General features: G+C 42.9%; 3 protein-coding genes across 8 annotated transcripts; all 3 read right to left on the reverse strand.

Annotated features, from left to right (window-relative positions):
* Positions 1–208: 208 nt before the first annotated feature.
* On the reverse strand, positions 209–6246 carry LOC117966896 (zinc finger protein 740-like). 2 transcript variants are annotated; one of them, XM_034913769.2, is made up of 7 exons: positions 6119–6246; positions 4261–4405; positions 3193–3420; positions 2774–2890; positions 2271–2394; positions 1396–1514; positions 209–1062 (listed from the first exon to the last, which is right to left on the reverse strand). In XM_034913769.2, exons 2-7 carry the CDS (start codon positions 4282–4284, stop codon positions 889–891), a joined length of 786 nt encoding a protein of 261 aa, XP_034769660.2. In that variant the 5' UTR covers positions 4285–4405; positions 6119–6246; the 3' UTR covers positions 209–888. The 2 variants fall into 2 exon arrangements, with proteins under 2 accessions (XP_034769660.2, XP_034769659.2); XM_034913768.2 differs by having other exon boundaries at positions 4240–4405; positions 6119–6245.
* Positions 6247–7142: 896 nt separating this feature from the next.
* Positions 7143–17405, reverse strand: LOC117967093 (cysteine sulfinic acid decarboxylase-like). 2 transcript variants are annotated; one of them, XM_059013050.1, is made up of 14 exons: positions 17177–17405; positions 14965–15119; positions 14587–14713; positions 13446–13536; positions 13117–13339; positions 12925–13004; positions 12592–12646; positions 11888–12004; positions 11404–11468; positions 10957–11038; positions 10484–10683; positions 10142–10193; positions 9657–9746; positions 7143–9185 (listed from the first exon to the last, which is right to left on the reverse strand). In XM_059013050.1, the coding sequence occupies exons 1-14, from the start codon at positions 17217–17219 to the stop codon at positions 9012–9014; spliced, it is 1554 nt and encodes a 517-aa protein (XP_058869033.1). In that variant the 5' UTR covers positions 17220–17405; the 3' UTR covers positions 7143–9011. The 2 variants fall into 2 exon arrangements, with proteins under 2 accessions (XP_058869033.1, XP_058869032.1); XM_059013049.1 differs by having other exon boundaries at positions 17159–17405.
* A 1119-nt stretch (positions 17406–18524) lies between these two features.
* Positions 18525–23993, reverse strand: LOC117400936 (uncharacterized). 4 transcript variants are annotated; one of them, XM_059013054.1, is made up of 5 exons: positions 23739–23993; positions 21732–22077; positions 21391–21459; positions 20651–20734; positions 18525–19794 (listed from the first exon to the last, which is right to left on the reverse strand). In XM_059013054.1, the coding sequence occupies exons 2-5, from the start codon at positions 22021–22023 to the stop codon at positions 19511–19513; spliced, it is 729 nt and encodes a 242-aa protein (XP_058869037.1). In that variant the 5' UTR covers positions 22024–22077; positions 23739–23993; the 3' UTR covers positions 18525–19510. The 4 variants fall into 4 exon arrangements, with proteins under 4 accessions (XP_058869037.1, XP_058869036.1, XP_058869035.1 ...); XM_059013053.1 differs by having other exon boundaries at positions 21732–22099; XM_059013051.1 differs by having other exon boundaries at positions 18530–19794; positions 21732–22042; positions 23739–23992.
* Between the last annotated feature and the right edge of the window lie 818 nt (positions 23994–24811).

Here is a 24811-nt window from a genome sequence, read left to right on the forward strand (position 1 = left end):
TTTTGATTAATTTTATCAAAACTAATCAAAGAAGTTCATATTCATATTTCAAAACCAAAAAAGGCAGAACGGCTGAAATCATTTTGGGAAAGTTGTGCACGTAGCTATATATATATATATGTGTGTGTGTGTGTGTGTGTGTTTAAACGCTCGCTTCAGAAAGCATGGTTAGTTTTGTAATTAAAAATATAATTTCTTGGTGTAACTACATTCTCAAGAGGTCTACTTCCACAGAAAGGAGGAAGGCCTTGTTGACAACCCATTTGGTTTACATTCTCCAAAAGTGGTTTCTGCTGTTCAGACACAAGCCCATGAAGGGGCAGATTTATTGCCTCTTTTTGCTTCAACATTTTACAAGAAACACCTTTTTCGAGCTTTTGAACTTGGGCTTGTGAGACAACAAATGTACAATTATATATATATATATATATAAACTACTTATAAAAACACTCAGGACCACAAACTACATTGTTCTATTAGAAAAGAAAGTGTGAAGTTTAACAAAAGTTTCTATTTATATAAAAAAAAAATGAAACCCAGGAGCTTGACACAATGGAGCAATGCACTACCGTGCAGCCACCTGAATTTTCTGAATACCCTTTGTTTAAAAAATGTAAAATAATAAAATAAAAACAACCCCATCACTATTCTAGACCCCTCCCTCCCCTTCAATACAAAATAAAACATTTAACACATTGGAGAACGGTACCACGATAAAAACATTTTTTTGTTTTTTTTAAATAGCATTAACTAGCTTGGAGGGGTTAAAAAAAATAAAATAATGTCCATGTCACTTTTACTAGAGTCAAGCCACAATGCAGCTTTGACCGGGTGACTCCCAGCGCTCCAAGGCAAGGGAACGCTGCGATCCCACCCGTGCCTCCCTGCTCAGACCGCGAGCCTGCCGGAGGCTGCCTGCGTCATGGGGCTCCACCCCGAGCTGGGGGAGGTCTGGTCCTGAGAGTAGGCTCTGCTGTCACAGCAAGCGTGGGCTTCCGTCTTCACCACGCTGCCCTGGCACAGCCGCCGATGCCTCAACAGCCTGTCCGTCCGGGAGAAGTTCTGAAATTATAAAGACCGCGTCCGTTAATACATCTTGTTCCGTGGCCCTTACTGTAGCAGGAGAGCCAGCTGGGGGAGGGTGAGCTGGGCATCCCTACAGGGTGATTGTTTTTACAGGATGCCTCTCTGTCTGTGTGTGCCTCTGTCTCTCTGCCTCCCTGGTATTGACATGCAAACACGCTTAAACAAAGAGTGAGCAGCATAGATATCATTTCACCCCTCTCCGCCTGCTCTGCAATGGGCATGCGTGCCGAGCTCCGGTATGCAGCGCCCATATCCGTGAGGGTGGCACCGTGTTTAAAATCCTGTCCTGCGGACCGCCTCGTGACTCACCTGCTGGCACCGGTCGCACTGGTACGGTTTCTCTCCGCTGTGAACACGTTTGTGTCGATCCAGGTGATAGCGCTGGATGAACCGCATATCGCAGACGTCGCACGCAAACGGTTTCTCTCCTGCACGGCAGGGATAAAAAATATATATATAGAATTATTACCGGGTTACACTCTCAGGACATTAAAAAAAAGAATAACAAATAAATCTTGCTTTAAAAAGTATAATTCAGGGTCGCAAAATACATTTAAACAAAGTAAAGGCAACCTGGCCTGGGACAATCAATAAGGGCTTCTTTGGGAAAGTGAATCTTAAAATATTGCACAGCTGTACACAGGTCTAGGAAAGAGAACTCCACTCTCAACACTGCAGAGCGCTCTAGTAGTATAGGAAAGAGAACTCCACTCTCAACACTGCAGAGCGCTCTAGCAGTATAGGAAAGAGAACTCCACTCTCAACACTGCAGAGCGCTCTAGCAGTATAGGAAAGAGAACTCCACTCTCAACACTGCAGAGCGCTCTAGCAGTATAGGAAAGAGAACTCCACTCTCAACACTGCAGAGCGCTCTAGCAGTATAGGAAAGAGAACTCCACTCAACACTGCAGAGCGCTCTAGCAGTATAGGAAAGAGAACTCCACTCTCAGCACTGCAGAGCGCTCTAGCAGTATAGGAAAGAGAACTCCACTCTCAACACTGCAGAGCGCTCTAGCAGTATAGGAAAGAGAACTCCACTCTCAACACTGCAGAGCACTCTAGCAGTATAGGAAAGAGAACTCCACTCTCAACACTGCAGAGCGCTCTAGCAGTATAGGAAAGAGAACTCCACTCTCAACACTGCAGAGCGCTCTAGTAGTATAGGAAAGAGAACAAGCCGCTACCTGTGTGTGTTAGAATGTGTCTCTTCAGGTGATAACTGCTGCGGAAGGCTCCATAGCAATGATCACAGATGAAGTTTTTCTGAACTTTCAACGGACAGTCCCCATTCTCATCCACCGCCACCACCTAGAGGACAAAAACAAGGGCTTTTGTCCAGTTTAGCTTGCTACTACATGTTTATCTATTCCCCCAAAAAATATATACATAAGGGGTAATCTCATATACGATTTGGTTTCCAAATGAAATTATACTTTAGATTGAAAACTGGAAAAAAAGGAGTTCATGTTTAAAACCACAGGTCAGTGCAAAATACCTCACTTGGAAGAGAACTCAGTCTGACCGGCTGGTTCTCTTGCACATTTGTGTCTGAACCGATCATGCTTTCACATTGCAATGAAACAAAACTGGAATTCATGAAATAATGCAAACTCTGAATGGGGGTTCGTCCGCAGCAGTGCAAACAGATTACGATGAAGTATACAGATCAAATATCAATTAGCCTTACTTTGCAGGGCGTCCCGGACTTCCTGTTTTTCTTTTTCAGCTGCTGCTCGTCCGACTCCTGCGGGATTTTGTCTTCCAGAATTCGGGCAGCGTGGAAATCTCCTTCCTTCCGGATCACCTGCCGCAAGATTTTAAAAACTCTCCTGATAAATCCTGTTCAGGAACTCGCAGGACCTATCTGCACCAGCTTTGATTTGGAACCGACTCTGCCCTTTAGGAATAGACCTCTTTCGGTCTTTGCTAGCATTTTTAAAATCTCCTTTTAACCCTGACCATTTGAAAGCGCTTTGGAACGTGAAAGGCGCTATAGAGATATTATTAATGTTGCTATTGTTAATATTACATGCACCTAATTCCATTGCAGCCTTCCTAACGCGTTTGTACACAAATCTGACACTGCACGCCCTCGCAGACTCTCACCAGTGGGGGGCAGCTGAGTGTTGCAGGCATGACCATGTGATTGTGACTGTGAGAGTGGCTGTGTCCTCTGTCCCCGCTGTCCCTGTGAGACGCCCCTCCTCCCCCGCTGCTGTGGGACATCTGGGACATTTGGGACATCTGAGACATCATCTTCTTCTGTCCCACCATGGTGCTGGCCTGCATGAGAGCCATGCTGGAGAGGACGGCCTCGCACCCCAGCAACCCCGCCTGGAATGCACATATGGGAGAGAGAGAGAAGCGTGGGGGAGAAGCGTGGTTAACACATTTCAGGAACACTCAGCTGGGCTCAGGTGTGTTAAAGCTTAGACATCAGGCTTCAAATCAGGGCTGCTGATCAGTTCCTGCTTTTCAATTCCTCTTTTTAATCAATTCCAACACAGCATTGATCAACGTGGCCATCGGCAGGATCCTGTTCAAATCCTCACTGTGGCAACACACACTGCTTCAATCGAAGTCTCTGTTTGTCAGCCAATTAAACTGGCTTCAGATGAAAGCAGTCGAACAATCGCAACAATTATCTCTAAAATATCAATTCCTTCGAAGGACATTTTAAAAATGGAACTGAAAAGCAGGAACTGACCCCAGCGCTGCTTCAAATACAAATGAAAAGACGCATATTGTTACACAGGGTAATGTAATATATGCTGCTGTATTTAAAAGCAGGAAGCCACAAAAAAGTAAGACTGACTTCATGCAAGCCTTCAAAGACACGCATGTGCAGGCATGAATGTTTACTGATATTTTGAACATGCGTGCTTAATTTACATTTTAACACATGTAAAACTATGCTTTTTTCCCCCATTCATGCATTATTCGAATTATTACACTTTTACACAAGAAAGGAAACACAATGAAGCTTTATTCAATTCTGCAGCACAGCGGTCAAAACGTGCCAAAACGCCAACTTTGTAATTCAAGAACGTCATTTATGATTCAAGGGCCTTCTGTACCGCAGCTACAGAGGTGAACAGCGTCAGCATGCAAACTCTGAATATAACGAAATAAAAATGAAAAAGTGAAAGTAACCCATTTCATGTGATCCCTCACCGCGCTGCCTGGTAAATGCGCCATCGGAGCTGGCCGGTGTGCGTTAGGGTGTGCGCTGTGCCACTGGGGCCCCTCGATCAGGCTGCTCAGCTTGGATTAACACTTCATCCACCCCGGTCATCTGGCAGGAACCCAGCGACCACAACTGCCATAAGAACAAGGGAAAAAAAAACACACCGGATTCACACAAATTCATTTTGAAACGTTCTCTTTGAGCTGCTGCCCCAACCCGAATTAAAAACTGATTTAAATCTTAAGATCAGTATTCAAATTCTCTCAGCTGGCCCGTCAGTGAAAATTCTGGCCAGTCTTTCTGCACCTATTCTGTAATTTACAGACAAATATATCTATATACTGTATAAATAATGGAGAAGTACTTGATATACCGAAAACTCACTATTTTAATAAGTAGCTACAACGTTTGGACTGCTGCCCTCTTCAGATCGCAAGGCAGAAATAGCCAGGTAGACTGGTGTTGTCGTTTATGTTTGAAAGCTTGGAAGCTCTTTCTAGGTGTTTTATAAGGTTACAAAAAGATAGTTTAACTGCTGTGTATAGAAAGTTGAAGAAAAATAAAATGTTAGTACAGTTCAAATGTACAGGAAGTGGTTTATTATCGAAGTCCAGGATGTTTTGTAGAATACATCACCTGGATTCAGTGCTGTAGGTGTTTATTAACTTATTTTCTAATTCTAATTTTATAAAGCAAGGGAATGTTTTGATGACAGCAGAATGTCTATTTACACTATGTCTGGGAGCAACAACTGTTTAGCAGAAGAGAGAGATTTTAATCAAAACCAAACACGCAGAACAGGGAAAGAAAGAATTTTAGGTCAGGATTCACAAAACCCAATTATAAAAGTAATGAAATTCAGCCCTGGTTTGATTAGCTACACATTACCCTACAATACCCAACTAGCTCACCTCGAAATAATTCAATAATTATACACACACACACACACACACACACACAAATATGGCTGGGATACAGGTTTAAGTCTAGGTAAAAATTTAAACAAAGGCTGTTTTACAACATCTAGTTTACTGTATACTGAATATACTGGGGCAGTTTAGAGCACTTTTTTTGTTTAAATGTATTTGTTTACCACTGTAAGTCGCCCTGGATAAGAGCGATTGCTAAGAAATAAATAATAATAATAATAATAATAATACCGGGTTCTATACAGCGCTGATAAATGATGCAATCCATTTACAAAAAACCCTGAAATTAAGTTTGTTTTTTTGGGACGCTATGTAGTTCAGTCTGGCTAACTCACTTACAATTGCAACAATACAAACACTAGAAGATAACAAAAAAATAAACTGACATTTCACTAACCACTGCCCAAATCATTGTGCAAGAGGCAACCTTACTTAAATTATAAAACACACAAACTACTGCTAGTACTGCTTTCCCACAGAAGAGGTTTCTTTGTTTAGTTTTACAGACGGTTTAAGGTGTATTTACAAAAAGGTTTAACCCTTAACCGTGCACTTTAGCGCTTCACTTGAAGCAGCACCCAGGAGGCTACGACCACTTTGTTCCTGAGCACGGCTGAAGCGACCCCAAAAACAAAATATGCACAAATAACCCGTCTGCATCGATGCTCCTGAGCAATTTAAAGCCCATGCAAGCGACTTGTAATAGTGCACGAAGAAAGTTGAAGTTTCAGAGTATATTATTATTATTAAAATGCATTATTCTCACTCTGACCCCACGGCGGGTTAACACAGCGGGGTCTAGGAGCTCTTAACTATCCCTATAGCTTCGTGTTATTGATGTATTTATTTACCAGAGCATCGTCTATATTTACCCCCTTGCTAGTCGATATCGCTGTATTAGATAATAACGATTTACCTGGTTTTGTTTTAACGAAGCGTTTGTTTTCTCTCGGTCTTAGCCGACTTCGATTTCAGTTTACAAACACAGGAAACGCCACCGGAAGTGCTCCCCGGGGAGAGCGGAGCACACGTGACGGTGGCGAGATCTGCAGGAAAACAACTAGGGATGCTTCAGGCGGCCATCTTGGTAAAGTACCAGGCATTCCCGATGAAGTTTAGAGCGGCCTTTTTAGTGAAGGAGAAAGGTCTGTTTGCGTAGGCTTTGTGTATTACCTATAAACAGCCACTAGATGCTCCCATTATCAATGAATATATTACAAAACTTTTTTTTTTTTTTCTTTAAGCAAACACGTGTTGTAGACGATCATGCTTTGCATTTGGATGGTGAAAAAAACTGACATTTGTATCTGTAAGACACGCGTTTCTCTATCGATCTATTATTATTTATTTCTGAGCAGACGCCCTTATCCAGGGCGACTTACAATTGTTACAAGATATCACATTATACATTATTTCACATTATACAGATATCACATTATTTTTACATACAATTACCCATTTATACAGTTGGGTTTTTACTGGAGCAATCTAGGTAACATACCTTGCTCAAGGGTACAGCAGCTGTGTCCCCCACCTGGGATTGAACCCACGACCCTCCGGTGAAGAGTTCAGAGCCCTAATCACTACTCCACACTGCTGATCGATCGATCTATCTATATCTATCTATCTATCTATCTATCTATCATTACAGATCCGTAAAACGGGTGATGCATGCCTTTAATTGGATTTAGATTTATATAAATATCTAGATTGATATAGGATTTAATTATAAGGGCCATTTGAGCGAGTCTGAAGATACAGGTTAAAACGCAAGTGTGACTAATTACCGACGTGCACGATCTTCTCCCTTTTAAACCACTTAATAATATGCGTAAAAAACACGCGTTAAATAAACAGCAATTACATTTTTTTCACAGTAAAATGCAGTACCTGACGTTTTCTATAAGAAAATTAAGAACAGAAACCATTACGCCAGGATATTTTCTTATTTTATTTTATTTATTAGATTTACTCAAAAATGAACTGCATTTAATACAAAAAAATACATTAGGACATTCATTAAGAAGCAGTTAAAACAAAAAAACACCCTGTGCAATTTCAAGACACAAGCCACACAACACTAAAACACAGAGCTGGAAACAAGACTCCTGTTGCATAGCACTGCCATCCATTCCAGGTTTTACTGTGAGCTTGATTAGCCACAGTGTACAGGTAACAAGCTCAGGTGTGTCTGATTCGAGTCATAGTAAATCCAGGAATGGATCAAAGCGCTAAGGAATGGGGAGTCTTTTTTCCATTTAAATACACACCACTTGAGAAGGCTGTGTGGTCCAGTGGTTAAAGAAAAGGGCTTGTAACCAGGAGGTCCCCGGTTCAAATCCCACCTCAGCCACTGACTCACTGTGTGACCCTGATCAAGTCACTTAACCTCCTTGTGCTCCGTCTTTCGGGTGAGACGTAATTGTAAGTGACTCTGCAGCTGATGCACAGTTCACACACCCTAGTCTCTGTAAGTCGCCTTGGATAAAGGCGTCTGCTAAATAAACAAATAATCCTTGCGATCAGGTCTTTGCACAGTGTGCGTGAGGAGAGCGCTGGGGTAATTTCTCAGAGCACTTCCACAGCGTCCCCTAGGGGATGAAATTGACTGTGTCGCTGTAACTGTAATATTGGTACAACTCTGCCCCAGTAGCAATGCAGATCAATCTCCTCCACCCTCACGTCACAGTGCAGACAAAACCATCTATTCAGAACTTGTGACAAAGACGACAATACAGGCTTTATCCCCTCGACACAGTGTCTATTCCTAAAAGAAGTTTCTGTGATCGTCTTACAAAGTCTACCATTACCCTGTCGATTTGCCAACCGTGTCATTACAAAAGGTCGGCTCTGTTTCCCGACATTGTGTTTTTACAATGTTCCTTGGCACTTCACATTCAAACCTGAAGACAGATTTGTTTCAATAAAGTTAAAAAAAAAAAAGTACTTGGAAGTTCACTTCACGTTCTGGAATTCCAATCAACTTGTTAAAATTCTGCTTCGGATTTACATATTTTAAGAATCTTTTTTTTCATTATTCTCAAGCTGCCAGTAAAAGGTGATTACTAAGGCTGTATTTTTGTTTTTATTTCCCAGTGAGCACGGATGTCACCATTTCTGTGAAATGTGTTGTATAATAACTATAGAGAAAAATGATCAAGTTTGAATGTGTCAACGCTGTTTTATTTCTGCTTTAATACATAGGGTTAAAAGCGTGAAATATCTATTTTTAGATCATGATTATAGCCCGGTCTATTACTTCTGAAATCAATAACATGTAACGGGTCTATTTTTGTCAGAAGCCAGAAATCAGTAATTTATTTTAGAGTATTTCAATACAATCCTAACTGGCCACTGAACACAGCACTAAGATAAAGCTGTGAAACATTCATTCAAACACTTGATAGACTCTTAATACTACAGACCGCTTGGCTTGCCTAGGCAAGTGCTTCCCAGTGCGACTCAACAAAGTGCTTTAGATTTCAGACGCAGAACAAGCTGCAGGGTCTTTATGATCCCGGGCAGCGGTCTTGCAATCTTGATAAAAGCTTTTCCGATCTGCAGGGAACGTTTGGTCCACAGCATCAGCACAAGCAGCCGTGCAAACTCTGGGATTAAAACTGAATTACAGCGTCCTTATAGCGGTTTTTAAAATGTACCAGATGAAAAAAAAAAAAAAACCTACGAAAGCTGTCCTGTGTTAAAACCCTGCATGAAAAAAATAAAGCGAAACAAAACCCTTCCCGGCAGAATCTAAGGGAGAGGGCAAAGTACTAGCATGATCTCGTTTTCAGGGTCGGTGTAGTCGGCTACAAGTCTCGCCCCAGGCTCTCAATCTCATCCAGGAAGAAGTCGAGGTCGGCTCTAGTGATCTGAGGGCTGATCACCACCAAGCGGAAGAAGTTGACCTTGTCTTGGTGTGGCTGGTAGCCCACCATCATGCTGCCCTTCTTCACCATCCGCTCTTTGATTGTCGGAGCCACCTGGAGGGGAGAGGGGAGAGGGGAGAGGGGCGGCAGGCAGGCAGGCAGTGAGCTTGCAGGAATTTTGCGATATTCCCGAAGTTAATGCATGCAAAATGACGGTTGAATATCTCAACGGTAGACTATGTAGCAACACTGAAAAATATGTTCTTTAAGGTGTTTAACTGTTTTTGAAATACATGCATAAAACTCTGTGTGTCATCAACCCAGCTTTTTTACATCTTGAGGTTTTGTTTCAAGTGATTAAAGCACGTGATCTATATATGAAAGCCCCCACATGCTATGGAGTTCTAACTTTGTGTGCTCTAGGTGTCACTGTCAATCAGTGCTCAGGGTATGAATAGGATCTCTCCATAGCAGCTCTATTTATAGAATATTTCCGGGCTGGGTCAGGAGAGCAGCCACAGCCTTGTGAAGAAGCCCCCGTAAAGCATGGGGAGGCAGGCATGTCTGCTTCAGAGCCGGCCTCACCTTGGACAGCTTCTCCTGGTAACCCTCACTGCCCTCCTCCCCTCTCAGACTGGGGGGGACATACCAGAAGCACAGGTTCACAAACTGGGGCTGCAGGGAGGAAAGAAGCCGTCAGAAAAGAGAGATGGTAGACTATGCAGCGATACTGAAAACATTATACTCTATATATATTCAATATGGTAGCGTAACATTATTCAGCAGGTTTCATTCCACTTTATGAAGCAAGGCTAGTTAATTCTATAGGGGGATGCAAAACATCATAAGGCTTCACACAGCAGAACCAGTTATAAGCTGGCATGATCGTGGCTCTCATTCGCCCCATTATTACCACCCCACTAGTGCTTTTATTCTTGTTAGAAGGCAGAACAGTCTCAAAACTACGGCTGCCGATTATAGAGTTATAACTGTATGAAGAACTCTTTCATCCCTTTTCCCCCTCTGAAATGTAAATCTAATCACAGGTCTGTTAACTGAGCAGCCCTTACCTCCACAACCAGCTGGAAGCCACCTCTTTTCTTCATCTCCTCCACAAGGTACCTGACAGACACACACAATGAACTCTGCAGGTTTCATACAGAAGCCCATGCACTGAGCCCTACAGCTGAATACCCTGATCAAACCTGACCTTAGTAAAATCACAGCAAAGTGTAATAAAGCACAGTGAAAGCATGGTAAAGCATTGCAAAGACCAGGTATGGTAAAGCATATTAATAAACATGGCAAACCAGGGTAGACTAGCGTAAACTAATCAGGAAAAAAGCACGGGGGGTCCACTGATCTCGTCTACGACGCACCCTGACCCACGCATAAAGACCGTTCCACGGTACCTGGTGTATGCGAAGGCCCGGTCCACGCGCTGCTCCAAGCCCAGCGTCCCCGTGGCCTTCCACATGAGCCACAGTTTGAGGCAATCCACCTTGCGGCCGCACTGGATGGACTTATCCCCTGTGTCGTAGCTCATGTCGTAGAACTTGTCTTGCTGGAACAGGTATGTGGCGTTGGCCGAGTGACACTGCTTCAGCAAACCCTGCCCAGGGGGAAACAAACAAGACAACATCTGTGTTTAAATGTTCATTTCAGACCTATGTCACGTCTATAGGGAAAAATAGCATCCTCGTACGAGGCCACCACGGATTTGCGTCTTCCGTATGTCCCCATATATAGAATTAGGTTTTTATCCGTCCCTATATGCATGAAAGGGTCCAGATATTTGAGTTGCTGGTTGATGCTGCCACCCTTTCTCTCGGCATTAACCCTGCTGGTGCCCCTGCTTCATGAACCCGCGGGGTGTGCAACTCACGCTGCTGTCTTTCATAAGGAAGGCGGAGCTCTGCAGACCGGCCATCAGCATCTTGTGGGGGTTCCAGGCCACCGAATCAGCCCTGAAAACAGCACACAATCAAAACGATTCAGGCAGGACTCCCCACTGGATAACACCAAGACTTTCAAATCCATTCTCGTGCATCTTATTAGCTCCCTCCCGTCTTCCTTATCAAGAAAATCAGCGAGGCGCCATAAAAGGCAGGTTACTAAGGTTCCTCGTCTCTGAAGACCGGCCGTCTGTCAATGTTTGATTGCACACTTTGCAAGGGCAAGGTCACTTGAGAAGAATCTTATGAACACTGCATGCATGTTAGGTCAGAGTGGTTCTGAAGGATTGTGCACACATATATTATATATATAGCTGTTTGCTGTTTTTGAATTCTCTATCTATTATATATTATCTACACACATATAGAGCGGTTACCTGTCAATCCCCTTCAGAAGATGTTTGTGTTTTTTCGACAGCAGGGCACTTCCACCCCAGGCAGCCTGCAATAAACGAGACAGGGTTGGACTATGTTAAAAATAACACAGACTGGCACACCATACACAGTGTGCTACTGAAACGGAACTTCATGATCTAGTTCTGCTTTTATAAAACCAGAGTCGCATGCAAAACCTTGATAAATTTGCCCTAGTGTTCTTTGGCATACCTCTCTGTACTTTACAAGTGCTTACCTATGCTCTGCCAAGCTTTCACTGTGCTTTATTACACTGCGTTTTGCTGTTACTATGAGGAAACTTTTATGAGGGTTCGTTTACCGTGGTATATCTTTTATGCTTTACCACACTCCTCTGAGCTTCCCTATGCTTCGCCATGCTTTCTCTGAGCTGTACTTCTCTTTGCTGTGGGAAGCCTTTCTAAGGGAGTGCCTCCCTCCAGCCTCAGGCCCTGTTGCTGTACTCACATCCACGTGGAACCACAGCTTGTGCTTTTCACACACATCAGCGATCTTGTCCAGCGGGTCAAAGGCCCCCAGGATCGTGGTACCGGACGTGGCGCTGACCAGAAACGGAACCGAACCCTACGGGGAGAAATACAAACGCAACAACATCAAGACGCGAGGAGCTTGAGCAGGCAGCAGCACCCGGGTTTACAGAGAATGAAGGGATCCACACATACCCTACATGCCGTCCTCATCAATGAACACACACTATACCCGGATACAGGTTTATCCTGTAAATTTGCACAAAACTAGTTGATCATGGTTTGCCATGTTTTCAATGCTTGCCTGTGTTTTACCATGCTTGCTCTGTGCTATATTACGCTGTTCCATGCTTTTACTGGGGTTAGGGTTCCCATATGACTCTCATGTACACAAGCACGGTTCAGGCTTTACAACTCACCTCGCAATGCATTCTTACCTGGCTCAAGTACCTGTCACAGCAGGACTACACTTCCCAGAATGCACTGCGGATGCGAGTTGAAAAGCCTGAACCGCCCTGGTGTACATGGAGTCATATGACAACCCTAGACAGTGTGGTCAGCTTTTATAAGGGTAGTCCCTACAGTATAAGGATCTTTAACTTTTCGTTCCTGGATCCTGCTGTCAATTTTGCCGCAACGGAAAATATTCTGGAAAAGGCGATCAAATATAAAATATATCCTGACCTGGGATTTGGCTTTTTCGATTTGCTCATCGAGATCTTCTGGGATCATCACACCCCTGTTGGAAATAAAAGAGACAAAATTAGGATTAAGACACATGGTCTGCATAGTGGTCTTCAACGTATGCTCTAGCACCCTGCAGGGTAACACTCTGCAAAGCACAACAGGGATGTAAATAAGACTCCCGTTGCATAGCAGTTTGATCCATTACTAGTTATACTATGTTTAATAAGACCTGAGCTTGTTACCGATACACTGGGGCTAAAGCTTGTAGCTTGAATTGGAATGAGTGAAGCTGCTATGCAATAGGAGTCTAATTGTGTGAATAGGTTTTACCTCTCGTCCACTTTGACTGGATGCACGTTCTGCAGCCCGACTCCCAGAACAGAAGCAGACTTGCCCACAGAATAGTGGCACTGCAGGACAGAGGACAGAGTTTATTACAGCAGCGACGCTGGGCTGGCGATGCAAGCTGCTGGTACACACAACAATCACACAGACCGTCCTGCCGCGGCGCAGTGTACCCACCTCCTTCGATGTGAAGACAGCCAGTCGCGGGACGGCCCACAGCCCCCTCTGCTTGACCTCGGGGAACGCTCGGTACCGCGCCAGGTTCATGGCGTACAGGTTAGAGATGGAGCCGCCAGGGCAGAAGATCCCGTCACCGGAGTCCCAGCCAATCAGGGAGCGGAGCGTGGAAAGCACCACCTCCTCCATGAGAACGAAGACCGGCGCCACCTCATACGTGTACCTGCAACACGGACACGCCGTCAGAGAGCTCCCGCACACGCCAGCGGCACGCTTACTGTAAAACCAGAAGGGCTTTTTTTTGACATTGTGGAAAATCCTGAACTCACTGGCTTGAGTTCAGGGCTTCTGTGAGGAATCTTCCTGCGAGGGAGTGATGGTCCAGCCCGGCAAAGAGCTGGTTGAAAAAACGGGGGTGACCTAAAAAGGAAAAGCGAGAGTCAACAGACTCCACAGGCTCTGACACAGCAGAGTCATAATATACAGAGAAGAGGTGAACTTTGAGATTAAACTACAAGAAACAAGGGCAGGTAGACAAGCGCTTCGGCTAGCGTCCAAACCTCACGCCTCTACCCTGCTCCTGATCACCCGCCATTAACGTGACTGAAGACCTCTAAAGCCCCTTTCACACTGGCATGATCTACCAGGACCTGGTATCATGCGGGTCGGGTACCCGATTTCAAACTGCCTTTGATAAAGCAGGGTTGACCTGGGTGACAGACGCAAGTACACAATGCATGTATCAATGCCCCAGAAGCAGCTTGTTAGAGACGCTTCCATCCCAGCTTCTCTGGGTTGAACTGTCGGCCCAAATGTTGATTAGAGCCAACGTTTCTTCATCCCTGCTGCAATCTGGCTCATGGCGTGTCTCAATCAACAAAAATATGGCTAAACAGAAACGTTCCTTGCGGAAGTGAAACCTTCACGCAGGCATGGCTGTTTGTTATTGCATGGGCTCACGAATGGCTGTCAAGCATTTTGTCTCGCTCAACCCGGGTCAAAGCGTGGGTCGCTGGGACCCGAGTACGACTTTGTTTCTTGGGATTCTGTTTTGAAATTAGGGAAGGGTTTGGAAGTGCTGACTGGTTGGGAAGTTCTAAACTGGTTGGGAAGTTCTAAACTGGTTGAGAAGTTCTAACTGGTTGGGAAGTTCTAAACTGGTTTGGAAGTTCTAACTGGTTGGGAAGTTCTAAACTGGTTGGGAAGTTCTAACTGGTTGAGAAGTTCTAAACTGGTTTGGAAGTTCTTACTGGTTGGGAAGTTCTAACTGGTTGAGAAGTTCTAACTGGTTGGGAAGTTCTAAACTGGTTGGGAAGTTCTAACTGGTTGGGAAGTTCTAACTGGTTGGGAAGTTCTAACTGGTTGAGAAGTTCTAAACTGGTTTGGAAGTTCTTACTGGTTGGGAAGTTCTAAACTGGTTGAGAAGTTCTAACTGGTTGGGAAGTTCTAAACTGGTTTGGAAGTTCTTACTGGTTTTGACGCTGTATTTGGCCACGTCGTGGCAGCGTTGCAGCAGTCTCTCGTGGTTCTCCCCGGTCTCTCTCAGCTCCAGGTCCATAATCTCCCTCAGCTTCCCGGGCTCCTTCCAGTCACACACCTAGAGAGGGCGCGAGAGGAGAGCTCAGTCAAGAAACTGCAGTTTTTAAAGACCAGCGTTAATTTGGATTCTACAGCGCTGGTTTTCCAAACGAAGGGTTGGTATGAAGGTTTCAAGTAAATACATTATGTTTTACTTTTTCACGACTACATTAAACAGGGTATGAAAATGAATTCAGAATCAGAAAGAAAGAAAGAAAGAAAGAAAGAAAGAAAGAAAGAAAGAATGAAAGAAGGCAGACAGGGTCGAACCTTCTCTGTCACGTCTGTCCCTTTCTTGACCGCCTCGTTCATGATAATCTGAAACGCGTCCTCCAGGAAGCGCTCCCCATCGCGGTTATCACTCAGCGGCCCGTTCAGGGTCACTCCGTCCACCGTCACGGCCTTCTGCTGCCGGCCGGCCGACCCTGGGGGGAGGGGGGGGTATACTTATTTCTCCAGCATTGCTTTATTGATTGAGAAGCACGGAGGCATCGGCTTGCTGTTGACATTTCAGTGGTTTTATCAGTATATCTCGACTACTGCATTACATTAGCATATGTGTCATTTACATTCATAGCAAAATGTCCAGTAAAATAAATAAATAAATACAAGTTGAGATCGTGCGATAGGAGTTTAACTCTAAGCTTGCAACAGGAGATAGGAAGGGGACTTCTGTTTCAGTAGGATGACGGTTCTTCAGATTTGCCCGTGTAATTTGACGCATGTTGACCTATTGGAATGAGGCTAATCGATCAGAAGGGGCCATTTTCAGAAAATACAGTAAGATGAAGGTATGACGACATCAAAATTATAAAAATGAAAAATAACATTCTTTCATTTAAAAAAAAAAGCAATCTCCTTTTTCTCTTCTTTCGGACCTCTTATCCAGTTCTTGAAACTCGTGATTGTGATGTCTAGCTATCAGAACACTCCCCCACACCAACCCCGCCGCCCCCGCCCTCACTCGGTCAGAGTTTGTGTAAGAACATGTGCATTTGTAAATACGGACCTTGCCCAGCAGTGCAATATTGTTCAATCATTAAAGCGAATGCTGAAAACCAGTAAAAAAAAAACACGTGCATTTCTACAGCCTCGATAATAAAAATGCGTCTGCTTCTGCAAAATGCAGTTGCGAGTTATTCCATATGCACTGTCTTTAAGACCTGTCGCATTCACGTTTCTCCCTAACTTCGAGTCTTATTTTTAAGGTCGTGGTTTTTTTGTTTCTTTTTGAAAACGTTCTGAAGACAACACGTTCTTTGTTTTAAAGTTTCACTAATAAGTTAAACGTCCTTGCCACCACCTCGTCTCGTCCAATTGGAAACGAGCGCCCTACACAACGGCACGGATACTGTGTAACACACACACACTGTGACGAGCTCAGAGCCTCGCTCCTCTGTACTCTCTATCTAACTTCAACCAGTCGACAAAACCGCACGACACTGCAGATACCCTTCAGCAGGGGTTGAATTCCACAAGGACCGTGTGAATCGCTGTCCAGCAATACGATACCAGCAGAAAACATTATATATATATATATATATATATATATATATATATATATATATATATATATATATATATATATATATAGCAAACAAAAGTTATATTTTACAGGTGCCACCTTCCTTCAAATGACCCATACTCGGTCTGTTCACAAAGCTTTTACCCAGGAGAAGTTTAAAAAAATGTTTTTTTTTGTCTTTCAAAATCAGTTATTATGAATAAAATAAAATCTGATATAATTTAGTTAATAGTATTTACTTTATACTTTATCGTGTCGCTAGGGGGAGACATTCTGCTATTCTTTATACTTTATCGTGTCGCTAGGGGGAGACATTCTGCTATTCTCTTGCGCACCACCTCTCAATCAAAGAAGACGCAGATTAAATATATCTTAAATCTAAACAAAAGTAAAGACTTTTTTTTTTTTTTACCCTATTCAAGACTTCCTGGACCTTGCCGGGTGTTACAAAAGTGAACTTGAATCGATTTTACTGTAGAAAGCGATGCATTCTCCGCGGTTTCTCGCAGAAGTAGTTTCTCTATTGAAAATGCTGGGTGCTTTTTGTACGGGGGCTGAGGAAGTTACTTCGCATGGACTTTTGGACCGGAGTTAGTTCCAACTAAATTAAAATATATCCAGTGCTTCCACGATAGCGGTATGTTGTTTCTTATACTCCAAACATCCAAAGATAATCGTTTTAAAAAAACAAAACACATTTAATCATAATTTTCTGATAACGGAATTATTTAAATAAATAAATAAATAAATAAATAAATAACGTCTTTGCATACGAAAGGTTTTACAAAAAGATAACATATATATTATATATTGCATGATGTCAGTCCTGTATAATAAATATATATCAAATCACACTTATTTATTTCTGTATTATTACTGTTTTTTTTTTAATGGAAATGTGTATATACATGTGTGTGTGTTTCTGTATGTATTCCATACCTTTAAGCTCGTAATTACCGTTCAGGTTCGCGAAAGCCCTTGATGCAGTAGAGTTACTCATCTTTGCCCGTTTATTGGTTAATATTGGTCGGGATGCTGGCTGGGTTTTATGCGCTGTTCTTCAGAAGACTGTCGAGATTTCGTCACGTTTCACAAGATGAAGCCGACCCGATTGAGACTCCACAGCCAATCACACGAGACGCCAGTTCAAGAGCAGGTTTAGGGGAGGGGTACGCTACATTCCATCACAAATGACGCGGATTCAGATTTCGGGATTGGTTTTAATGACTGCTGATGCTGCTGGGACGTTAGAATGCTGGTGCAGGCAGGCTGCTGGTTTGGGGCAGAGGGCTACTGGAAGTAATGGTTCCATTTTAGAAAAGACGCTCCCTAGTGTACGCTATTAAAACCATTACATTTTTAAAGATTATTATGATGGCATCCTTGCTGGGTTCAGGTGCACAGTTCTGATAAACCGTGCCTCAGATTATTATAATTATTATTTATTTCTTAGCAGACGCCCTTATCCAGGGCGACTTACAATTGTTACAAGATATAACATTATTTTTACATACAATTACCCATTTATACAGTTGGGTTTTTACTGGAGCAATCTAGGTAAAGTACCTTGCTCAAGGGTACAGCAGCAGTGTCCCCCACCTGGGATTGAACCCACGACCCTCCGGTCAAGAGTCCAGAGCCCCAGAGCCCTAACCACTACTCCACACTGCTGCCCAGGGTCTCACTGGTTTGAATGTGCAGGAGCAGGCTGTTTGAAGGCTTGATCAGAATCATTTGAAGTGAATCATTTTAAGTGCTTTTTAAGGGGAAACTTTTATTAGGGTTAGTTTTTTTAAAATGTGCTTTACCATACTTTGCTATTCTTTACAATGCTTACCTAAGATACTGCTCTGCCTCAACTATAAACGCTGCAATTTGAAACAAACTACAGACAACATGGTCTATTTACCAGACCTTACCATTGGTTGTATGTTTGTTTTTTTTCTACCTTTTTATGACTGGTTCCTATTGCAATTACTCAAATCTAGTTTTTTTTTTCTTATTAGTTTTTGATAAGACTGCGTCTCTTCAGTTCAAGTTGCATGTCATAGGCGTCTGATCGTCAGCATCTTTTGAGTCTCTATTACCAGCAATACAAAAAGAAGATTGACCCAGTGGACAGCTGTTTAACTGCAAACATACAGAGAGAAGAGGCCGGCCAGGCTTTATAAAGATCTGCAGCTGTTCTACTGGTACAGAGAAGGGCAACTGGGCGGATCCCAGAACTCCCAGAACTCAATGGCATGACCTACGAGGTTAAAACAATGAAATCTCTTCAGCCTAGGAAAAAAAGAAAGAGGGGACTAGATAAAGTCTATCAAATATAATGGTCTAGACAGTTAACCCAAGACACGACTTCAAGTTTAGCACAGAGAGAACAAGGGGGTAGAAATGGAAGCTGAGTAAAAGTAAGTTTTTTTTTTTTTTTTACACAGAGTTATAACTGCATGGAATAGCCTAATCTAAAACAAAGACTAGATTTTGTGCTTTTAAGTTAGTTCCCCCCTGTAGGGGAGAATGGTGCGCTAATAAGGGATGAGCCTTGATGGGCCAAATGACCTTCCCAAACTTTCCTTATGTTCTTATGTTTAGTTTTAAACTGTTGCGTAACTTTTTTGAATTGTAAAAAGCAAACAAACAAAAAAATATTTACTTTTTTTTTTTTTTTAAGTTTATGAAAACCTAGTACAAAAACAGGGAGGAAATCATGTGCGAGTTTAGTAAAGTGAACCTCTTTATTTGCTTCTGTGATATCTCAGAGCTTGCTGGTGCACTGGATTCTTCTGCACAGCATCTTTCCAACCCAGTCGTTTACAAACCCTGTTATATTAGGAACAAATACAGACCACACTGCTCTCAGCGGTATCTCTTACCCCCTTTCCACTGGCACAGCCAGACGGGGAGAGCCTGGGTACGGGTGGTTTCTCGCTGGCGATTTATTGAGCCGAACGAGAACCAAAACCATGAAAAACTGGGCTTACAATGCATGTGAATGTGACTCAGAGCTGAGCAGTGCCAGGTGTGGGTTCAAGACTGTACAGTGGAAAAGAGGTATCTAGCACATGTTCTTACACCATATAGACTCTTCTAGATGAGCACATTTCCAGGTGCTTCTCCCTGCTATGTATTATATAGTACTATATATTATATTGGTGACTAGTGACTATTTCTTTGAAATAGTAATTGTGGGTTAAAAGATCCCTTATAATAGTTAACCACGGTAAAAGCTTAGGTGAGCAAAAACAACCACAGGGAAACTGTAGCAAATTGTAGAAGGGGTGACCCGCACGGCTATGAAGGCTCCAGGAGGAAGGTGAGGGGCTGGGGGTGGATCGGGGAGCCCTCCGCGGTCAGTCTCTGGTGCAGCTTGGAAGCCGTCGCTCCCTCCCCTTCCCTGGTCCTCCAGTACAGCAGCATGGTGAACACCCTCTCCGTGCGGCTCCGGGGGTTCTCCTCCTCAAAGTGCTCCAGCTTGTGGGTCGGGATCCCCAGGAGCTGCCTGCCCACCTGCTTCCACTCTCGACCCACCATCCCGGACAGGCGCATCAGCTGCTGCTCAGTGACGAGCTGGCACCCTGCAAGGGGGAACAGCACAGCTAGGTGAAGAGCAGCCACTGATCCACTATCCCTTTAAGTTACAAGGGAAATGCGTGTCGTTCTGCGTGACTGTATTTGCATTAATAAAGAGGAGTTACTTTATTACAGTCGTTCTGCGTGACTGTATTTGCATTAATAAAGAGGAGTTACTTTATTACAGTCGTTCTGCGTGACTGTATTTGCATTAATAAAGAGGAGTTGCTTTATTACAGTCGTTCTGCATGACTGTATAGAACGACTGTAATAAAGTAACTCCTCTTTATTAATGCAAATACAGTCACGCAGAACGACTGTAATAAAGTCACTCCTCTTTATTAACGCAAATACAGTCACGCAGAACGACTGTAATAAAGTAACTCCTCTTTATTAATGCAAATACAGTCACGCAGAACGACTGTAATAAAGTGTGTCCGGCATAAAAGACTTTATTTTTGATTATAGCTTTAATAAAGGTTAGTTGCTTCTTAACATGCTGCGATCTCGTTCTGCTTGAAATCAATTTTACTATCAACACGTTTCTCAGTTGTGTTTGAGATACACGAATGGCTTAACAGGTATCAATTGAATTCTTAAAGGACAGTAGAAAAGTCGGGTTAAAGCACCAGAAATCAGAAGCCCTAGTTATATGATATTGGCGAATATTTCTTTGAAATGCATGGAGTAACTGTAGGGGGAGCAGTATTTCAGCATGTGTCTTGCATTTAGAAAGTAAAATCACAGCCATACAAGTGATGAATTTGGAGATTTGCTCCCGGACTGTTTCGTGCAAGCACCTGTCAAAGCGCTCAACAGCTATAAAAAGAAACAGCTAAATGCAAAGGAACCAAAGCTGACCTTTGTGTTTGCTGCAGGGATCAGAGCTGCTCACAGAGTTCTGTTGCTGGACACGGTCAGCGGAAGAGCGTCCATTTCTTTTATCTGAAACGCAAACAGTAACATTACCTGACAGGACTGCACCAATAAAGAACATGAATACAAACTCAGAAATTCAACCTGTGGAAAATATAAAGAAGGAAAGTCACGGGGAAAGCATGCTTTCCAATGTATTGCAACTGGATGCAATGCACCGTTTCTGCCACCAGAGGGAGGTAAAACCTGTGCATGCTGTCTCCAAATAAAGATTAGATTGCAAGGGAAGCAAGGAGAATCCCTGATGGTAGAGTCTGACAAAACAATGTCATTGCAGATATGTGAAAGTAGTTCAGAATATATTAGAAGACATTATCAAATAGTTTATGTTTTTTTTTGGCAGTAGTTGCACAATAATTATCTGTAATATACAGCTATGGCTAAAAGTTTTGCATCACCTAGAACTTTTGAATATATATATATATACAAAGCGGTGTGTAATTCAGTATGTTAATGTAATATGATTCAGTAGGTTTCATTCGACTCTATGAAGCACAATTATAGTAGTAAATTCTAGAGGGTGATGCAAAACGTTTGGCCATAGCTGTACTTAACTGTGTACAGGTCCCAAGGAGTTTACTGTTTAAAACACAGCAGATTTCTGCTCCTCTATTAACAGCGCAGTATAAGAGCCGTTTCTCAATAGACGCTGATGTTAAACTCACCTTGCACAGAGGGGTCCTTGCTAGTATCCACTGCTTCAACTTTTCTTTTCTTTGCCGTTCTCCTTTTAGCTACAAGAAACACACACAGAACGAGTGCTGTTAAAATGGCACTGAGTGACGCTGAATGGCTAAACACCTTGCTGTCTCCGAAGTCGTCTCCTCAACACTAAGGCAAACGATTTCAAAAAGCAAGCCCCGAATTGTACCGGGTTTCTACCGCAGAACTGCAACGCTAACGGCCAAGTCTGATGTGACATGACTGGTGCAGAAACCCAGTCCCCCCCCGCCAGTCATTCTGCATGGCTAGTAACTGGATAATATTTGGGGGGGGCGATTGCTACCTTCTCTCCCAAGCTCCTCCAGCTTTGGGAAGGACTCCAGCACGTCTGGGAGTTGGAGGATCTCCAGGAAGCTGCTGGTCGCTGGACCCCCCTTGTCAATCATGCGGTCCAGCAGGTCCCGGGTCTTCTCTGAGGGGTCGCGGGTGGATTTGAGGCTCCGGTACTCCGGCAGGGTCAGGAGGCAGCGAGAGTCCACGTGCTGCAGGATGAGATCGGGATCAGCGCCCAGCACCTCAATGAGACGAGGCTTCCAGCTCCTCAGCAATGCGGCTTCCCTGTCGTGGCTCGCCATCTCACTCCCTCAGGACACCCTGAAGGAAAGGCACACAGCGACCTTGGGTGTACCCTGCGGCTCAGGAAAGGCACCTCTGTGTGAAGTTAGTGAAAGCACAGCAAAGTGTAGCAAAGCACAGTGAAAGCATGGTAAAGCATAGGGGAGCATTGTAAAGCACAGAGAGGTCTGGTAAAGCATAGGGAAGCATTGTAAAGCACAGAGAGGTCTGGTAAAGCATAGGGAAGCATTGTAAAGCACAGAGAGGTCTGGTAAAGCATAGGGAAGCATTGTAAAGCACAGAGGTCTGGTAAAGCACAGGGAAGCATTGTAAAGCACAGAGAGGTCTGGTAAAGCATAGGGAAGCATTGTAAAGCACAGAGGTCTGGTAAAGCACAGGGAAGCATTGTAAAGCACAGAGAGGTCTGGTAAAGCATAGGGAAGCATTGTAAAGCACAGAGAGGTTTGGTAAAGCATAGGGAAGCATCGTAAAGCACAGAGAGGTCTGGTAAAGCACAGTAAAAATAAACAATAGTAAACTAACCCATAGTAAAAGCACAGCAAATATTTAATATTTTATCTGGGTGACGTGATGGTTATACTTGCAGTTCTCTTGGCCGGGTCTCGCTTGTAAAAGAGATTTTTAATCTCAAATTACTCAAGTGAGGACCCAGAGGGAAAGCAAAGTTTACAAACAGAGATTTCTTTAACCTGGAGTAGTAGCAGCTGTTAGCTAAAACTACACATCTGAGACCGAGACAGTGTGTTAATGGTAAAAGAATCTGATAAATCTTAAATTTCAGCGTTAACTGTCAACATTGAACAAGTGAGGTGGCAAACGTCCGGAATTATGAAGAATTACAGGATTATTATGTACAGGATTATTCTGACAGCTGAAGTAACTGTGACAGACAAACACTGACCCCCAACACCTCAAAAGTCTCTAGTTCAGATGTGAGTGGACATTTAAAACATCAGGCATTATCGTTCAGCCTTTGCATACAAAAAGAATTGTCAGATTTGTTGGATTAATGCCACTGTGAAAGTGCACCATTGGTAACTGAATTAATTTTTTTTTCTGCACGATGTAGTCTCTATTTTCAGATTGGAACCACTCCCTTTAGCCATGGAGCTATGATAAAATAAATAAACACATGTAATAAACACTTCTAAAAACGTGTGTGTTTTTAGTGCCAACATGCCTACATGAATGGGTTGCGCCACTTTGATGAAATGAACACTGCTTCGCGGTTTCATTACGAGTCAGCCCTGGACAGACACCTCTTGCTCACACTTAAGTGAGAGTTTCAATTTCATGTCTCAACAGACAGACACCTCCATACCTCCCCACAACCTGACACACACAAAACAGCATGCTAAGTAACGCTTATAGCAAGCGATAAAAACAAGTTATCCCAGATATACGAGAAAACGAAGGTGCTGCACTGTAGTTTCATCCCTATGTGTAATATATATATATATATATATATATATATAGATATATATAGATATATATATATATATATATATATATATATAGATAGATAGATAGATATATATATATATATATATATATATATATATATATATATATATATATATATAATAACACACAGCACGTGAATCAGCGCTGAACAAAAAGCAATTAAATGATTGGTTTTTGCAACCATAAATAACTGATCTGTCACCTTCATGAACTGATAAAGCCGCGGGAACAGCAGTACACAGTATCCTACCTGGATAAAGAAAAGAAAAAATCCTGGGGAGTTTCCAAATTTGCAAACAAAAAACACACGCACACACAAACAAAGCAAGGAATATTTAAACCAGGATTTTAGAAGCGACGGGGAGTCAAAACACTGTAGTGTAATTGCGTTGTACTGTTATTTCCGACCTCACAGGAACAACGACACACAGCCACTTTCTGTTTCGCAACGAAACCGCGCCCACGCGTTTCGTCATTAGCAGGACCGGAGTCGGATTCGCTGAAAGTGAGTTACGTTTACATGACATGAAGTAACCGGATTCCACGGAATCGGAATAGAGTTTATATGACAATTGGATAAACCAATGCTATAGTTATCTCGGTATAATACATGACGTTGATGTAATGGGATCCACTAAATTCAAAGCAATACTTCAGTCTAATTAAAAAAAAAACGTGTAGTAAAATAAAACATCGAATAACACAAACATTAGCACTACTACAACTTAACCTCAGTGGCTATAGTATCACAGCACGAGGCATTGACGGCGCCAGCACAGTACAACGTTAAAGGCGCGTTCTTTTTTTGGCATTTTTTTGTGGTAATTTTCAACTTAACAGTTAACTGTATGTATTGCAATAGAGGGGGGACTTTGCCGAAACTCATAGGGTTAAAAAATAAATACAAATAAAAACACAACACTGCTACATCTGCGCAACCTACTTAGAAATAATTTGCAATACAACGATGACTCACCTTGCTGTTCAAAGTAATTGTTTTTCAACACAGGTCGGGAGCACAAACGAATGAGACAAGTTTGGGTCAATTCCGACATTGTGTGTGGGGGGGGGGGGGGGGGGGGGCTGAGTGACGTCACTGACCTAAAATAATATTGTTAATATCTCGGAAACAATAATAGCAAAAACGTTTGTTTCAAAGGCACAAACAGGCACAGACGAATGATACAGCTTTGGTTCAATTCCGACATTGTGGTGGGGGGGGGGGGGGCTGAGTGACGTCACTGACCTAAAATAATATTGTTTAATATCTCGGAAACAATAATAGCAAAAACGTTTGTTTCAACGGCACAAACCAATGATATA

The sequence above is a fragment of the Acipenser ruthenus genome, chromosome 45 (genome assembly GCF_902713425.1).
Source record: "Acipenser ruthenus chromosome 45, fAciRut3.2 maternal haplotype, whole genome shotgun sequence".
Taxonomy (NCBI): Eukaryota; Metazoa; Chordata; class Actinopteri; order Acipenseriformes; family Acipenseridae; genus Acipenser; species Acipenser ruthenus.